The sequence below is a fragment of the Musa acuminata genome, chromosome BXJ1-9, assembly GCF_036884655.1.
Source record: "Musa acuminata AAA Group cultivar baxijiao chromosome BXJ1-9, Cavendish_Baxijiao_AAA, whole genome shotgun sequence".
Lineage (NCBI taxonomy): Eukaryota > Viridiplantae > Streptophyta > Magnoliopsida > Zingiberales > Musaceae > Musa > Musa acuminata.
Genome location: NC_088335.1, coordinates 11,910,001 through 11,912,500, shown reverse-complemented (window position 1 = coordinate 11,912,500; position 2,500 = coordinate 11,910,001). Strand labels below are relative to the sequence as shown.

At 38.4% G+C, this 2,500-nt stretch overlaps 1 protein-coding gene across 1 annotated transcript in view; it reads left to right on the top strand.

Moving 5' to 3' along the window:
• The first annotated feature begins 1,287 nt into the window (after positions 1-1,287).
• The window catches only part of LOC103973892 (alpha-dioxygenase PIOX), a 6,008-nt gene continuing 4,795 nt past the window's right edge, over positions 1,288-2,500 (top strand). Inside the window, exons 1-3 of the mRNA XM_009388562.3 lie at positions 1,288-1,434; positions 1,528-1,788; positions 1,857-2,006. Coding sequence (XP_009386837.2) covers positions 1,345-1,434; positions 1,528-1,788; positions 1,857-2,006 — 501 coding nt within the window. The 5' untranslated portion in view covers positions 1,288-1,344. The remainder of the gene's footprint in view (positions 1,435-1,527; positions 1,789-1,856; positions 2,007-2,500) is intronic.

Sequence of the window (2,500 nt, the reverse complement as noted above, 5' to 3'; positions counted from 1 at the left end):
TACTTATAATTAAACTTAATTTCCTCTGTGGCATAAGAAATCAGTATCAAACCACATAAATTTTTTATCAATTTTTCTTTTTTTGATTTCAAAGTCATTCTCTTCGCTTACCAGAATAAAATGATCCCAACTCTTCTTGATTGTGTATATAGCCACTTGTGTTGTTTATCAACACCATAGCTAGATCACAAAATTATAAAGCTAGTTGGAACGCAACATCAAATAACAAATATTTATAGTTCAAAATAGTTAACAACTTGGTTTAATTATTAGTCCTTCCTCGTACAACACTACCAAAAGAAAATGATCGATGGTGAGGATAAATAATATACTGAAAGTGGTGACGATTGAGAAGACAACAATAATAGGATATGTATGATCGATGAGTAGGATAAAAAGTATACTGAAAGCGACAGACGATTGAGACAGCGATTGAGACAGCCACGACAACAATACATCACGATAAATAATATATTGGTAGCATAGTGGTGTAGCTGGTGATGATTATATAGGACAATCGTGTGGGACAATGATGATGAGAGTGATAATGATAATGGTGATGACAGCAATGATTGTGTTAGTAATATTTGTGATGGTAATAGCAATGATGACGATAATGATAACAATAAAAGTGATAGTGGAAAATATTAGCTAATGATTATAGAACTAAATATATCTCAAGACACAGTGACCAGAGGATAATAGACTTCAATAAATCATAGAGATTGATAAGCAGAAAAAACACTTACCCGAAAAATATATTTTCACCAAAAGACTTCAATAAACTATAGTTATAAGATTGAGATCGGGCATCCCATTTTAAGGATCAATATCTTAAATAATTTTCCAAAGTGATGAAGAAGGGATTGGATTGACTACAATCTTAGACGGACGAACTTGTGCTTCTATAATCTGACGGGTTGGTTGTTTACTAGTAGTTCTTAGTCAGACGGGTTCTCAAGATTGAATTGCTTTACCAAATCATATTGATCAAACATATCTGTCTGTTTAATAATCTGGATTCACCACCCAGGCTTCCTCTGACATGTAATCTAGCTTATACGAGGCAAGTGGACAGGAGATGTTGCATATGGACGAATTAATCGATTAAGGCTTCCGTATAACATTGCCATGTGGGTGTTGATTACACTGCACCTTCTCTTGTCTCCCAGCGGCTGTTCTTGAGCTGGTCGAGTCACGTTTGCCGCGCCGTCCCAACTTCGATATGATCCAATTCGTGATCACGTGTTCCAACGTGCAGTCTGTCATCCTCTGCATATCTATAAATGAGGCCCCGTTCTGTCCAATCTTTATCCTGCAGCCAAAGCTTCAGCAGAACCAGTCATGTGCCTTCCTCTCTTGGATCCCTTTATTCACCCAGCCTTCCGTGATGTCTTTGAAACGATGCCATTTTGTGACAAGCTTAGCTTCCTGGTAATGATCGACGACCGACACCCATGAAGCTCCATCTCTAGCTAGCTAATCTTGTGCTCATCGAGAGAGACCGTTCCTCTCCTTGTCTTGCAGTACGTTCATTCCTTGGACAGGCTAAAGCTGTGGCATAAGTTGCCGGTGTTCCTAGGGTTGACGTACCTGCAGCAACGTCGAACTCTGCATGAGAAGTACAGCCTCCTCAACGTGGGAATACCCGATACGACTCCGTTCAACCCCGACGACTACGCCTACAGAACCGACGACGGGGAGTACAATGACCCGGAGAACAGTAGGGCTGGGAGCCAGAACACCTTCTTCGGGAGGAACATGCCACCCATGGAAAAGAATAACCATGTGAGTGTTTCCTTAGACTCGGTGCCAAAACCTGCCGTTGTGAGATTGATGTGGATGTGTTTGTGCAGCTCTTGAGCCCCGATCCAGCGGTCGTGGCGACCAAACTTCTAGCTCGGAGGACGTACAAAGATACAGGCAAACAGTTCAACCTGATTGCAGCTTCATGGATACAGTTCATGGTGCACGACTGGATGGATCACCTGGAGGATACTGAGCAGGTACAAGCAGGAGTTGCTTCACTGCTCAACCAAATCAAAGCTGAGAAACATAGTTTGTTTGTTTCTTTTCTTTTCTTGAATCTCTCTCCCTTTCTCTTTTTGTTATTTCCTCATATCTTTAAAGATTTATATTCAGTTTATTCCTTAAGAAAATGAAAGGATGCCATTCCTTTTTCTAAATAAAATTATCAAGATCAGTCTTACTTTAAGCAAATAGTTTATACATTTTTCTGCCAATGTTCTTTTATAGAAATTAACAAAATTATATAGATTAATCATGTAAGTATATGTTCATCATAATATGTGGAATTAGGCTTTCACTTTCATGGTTTTCTTTTCTTTTATCTTTCTTTCTTTACATGTGATTTATACTGAGAACTTTTTTATTTTTCTTTACAAAGGGTAAGTGATGAATATATGATTCGAACATAGGAGGAGCTTATGATATACTATCAAAATCATTGCCATTTAAGTAAATTAAAACCTCTAAAATT